Consider the following 2,513-nt stretch of genomic DNA (forward strand, 5'->3'; position numbering starts at 1 on the left):
CGCCCCACTGGCCGCCCCGCGCCCGCTCACCGCTCCAGCTGCTTCTGGTGCTTCTCCTCGCGGGCCTGGGCCTTCATCTGCTGCACCTCGATGGTGTCGGGCTTCCTGCGGCGCATGTACAGCTCGTGGTTCCCCATGCAGAGCTGCAGGATCCGCTTGTTGATGCGCAGGCGGGGAGCGTAGAAGACGAAGTCCTACAGGAGAGAGCAGGCGCTGACGGGCGCTCCCGTGTCCAACCCGCCGCACACGGTCCTGTTTCTAAGAGGACTTGCGGAGCCGAGAGCAGGGGCCAGAACAAGGCTTCCACATAGGACACTGACTCCCAACGGATGAGACACCCGAAACGCAGGTCTGGGCGCCGTGGGACACCCGTGCTCCAGGGCCAGCAAAGGGCGGGTGGGCACAGGCACGGATGCTGGGCTGCAAAGCTGCTCTATGTACGTAAGGTCGGGCCTCAGGGAGCCCAGTGCCCCAGTGCGCCTGACCTTCAGGGTAACACCTTGCCAGCCCTCTCCAGCCACAGCCACAGCCACCGCCACGCCCGCCTGGACTTCTGCAAGTTCCCCTGCTGGGCTTCCGGTCTCCCTGCCTCAGCCTGCGACTCCCACTGCTACTCGCACAGCGATCAGGTCCCCGCTGGGCCTCAGATGCCGTCCTGTGAGCTCTAGGACCGGGCCGAACACCGTGGTCTGGCACACGCGAAAGCCATCCACCCTGGCCCCCTTGTTCACCTAACCCGTGCCCTTTTGTGCCTGCAATCATTTCCCCCAACAGTCCCTCCTACTGGGAATGTCCTGTCCAATGCCGTACCCCCAAAGACAGCAGCACGACCGAGGGAGGACACCATGGGGCCCCCTCCCATCTTCACAGCCTCCCTCCTTCTGTGCCCCTCCCTGCGCTGACGCTCCTGGTACTGCTGGCACTCTGCTCCGCTGGCTCGGTTTGGTCTGTCCCACTCGAACGGGGTGGGAACCTTTTTGGATATTTATAACGTCGTTCACTTAAGTTTATGTTGCTCTGAAGACAGCTACTAGAATTATTCAATTTTGAGTCCCGCCTGCGGTTGCCTTGGCAGGGCCAGACCAAATGCTCAGGCCTGATACGGCCCACGGGCCGGATGTTCCCCACCCTGATCTAGACAGTCAGCACCTGGAGGACAGGGTCGGGGGCAGTCCCCTCTGTGTTTCCCGTGTTTCCTGGTGCTCACCGAACACCCTCCTGGTGGCTGACCGCAGTTCAGGCAGCAACACCACCAAACCCCATGACCCTGAGCAAGTCACTTCGTCACTGAGCCTCAACCCCTTCAACTCTGCAGTGGGGGTGACAGCACCCTAACGGGGTTGCCGAGATGATGAAGTCAGTTAATGTTCCTAAGGACTCAGAATGCTGCCCACACCATGAAAGTGGGCTGGTGCCCCAACGCTCACGTAGAGGCTGCTGGCTGCCCTGTGCCCGCTAATGGAGCAGCTCTCGGGGGAGCAGCCTTCTTAGAAAAGGGAAACGCTGCTTCAGGGAGCTCCGTGACTGGGGACCACAGAAGCTCCGGACACAGATGACACACAGCTTGTGTCCTGGCTCCTTGCTCTGCCGTGACCAGCAGGTGACAGAAAGGGAATGTGGGTTAGAAGCTCCTGCTAAAGGTTATTGACAATGCCTGCCTGCTGCTTCTGTCTTCCTTTCTCTTCTCAACCGCAGGGCCCTCAGCATCGGGATGGATTCTGACCACTGGCCCAGGGAGAGAGTGGCCGAAACAGACAGCGCCTCCCGTTCCACAGCACCGTCTGGGACCGACGGGAGGTGCCGGGCAGGCCCATCCACACGCCCCAGGACCCACTTAGCTTGCAAGCTCCTCATCTGCTCCAGAAACCTGGGAGAATGCTAAGCCCCGAGCCCACGGCTTCCTGGGTGTGGCCCTCCCTGGGTTCATACGTTGTCATTAAATCGTCAGGTTTCCCAGGGAGGTGTCTGCAGAGCCGGGGCAAACAGGTGTTTTTATTACCCACCCACCTCTCATTACACAAGAGGAAACAAGCTTGTGTTGGCTGCACAGACAGGCACACTCCGCAGGAGGTCTTGCCTGTGTCCCCTATGTACTGGCAAAGGAACTCTGATCAGCACCAACTCCTCTTCAGAAAAAAAGTCAGTTTAAAAAATCAAGAGCCAGGAACGGTGGGAACGTCCGGGAGACGAGGCCTGTGGAGCTGGGACACGCTTCGCAGGGAGGAATCCCTCGAGCTGCCTTTGAAGGACAGTCTGACTTCAAGTTAAAAACTAAAAACGGAAATTAATGATTAAAAGTGTCTAAATCCAAGCCTCCAGCCAGCATGCTGACACACAACCACACCCCGACGTGACCTGGGACGGGCATCCAAACCCAGGCAGAGAACAGACACCCGAGAACAGAACCTCGAGGCACGAGCCAAATTCAAGGAAACAAACCCAAATAAAGGTCACCTTGAAAAGGGCCAGGGAATGAACAGGGGAACTCCTAGGGCTCCCCACTGGGCCCCACC

General features: G+C 59.1%; 1 protein-coding gene across 1 annotated transcript in view; it reads right to left on the bottom strand.

Moving 5' to 3' along the window:
* Positions 1–2,513, bottom strand: part of EZR (ezrin) — a 21,366-nt gene that overhangs the window by 4,151 nt on the left and 14,702 nt on the right. Inside the window, exon 7 of the mRNA XM_005872892.2 lies at positions 31–194. Coding sequence (XP_005872954.1) covers positions 31–194 — 164 coding nt within the window. The remainder of the gene's footprint in view (positions 1–30; positions 195–2,513) is intronic.

The sequence above is a fragment of the Myotis brandtii genome, unplaced genomic scaffold, assembly GCF_000412655.1.
Source record: "Myotis brandtii unplaced genomic scaffold, ASM41265v1 scaffold395, whole genome shotgun sequence".
Lineage (NCBI taxonomy): Eukaryota > Metazoa > Chordata > Mammalia > Chiroptera > Vespertilionidae > Myotis > Myotis brandtii.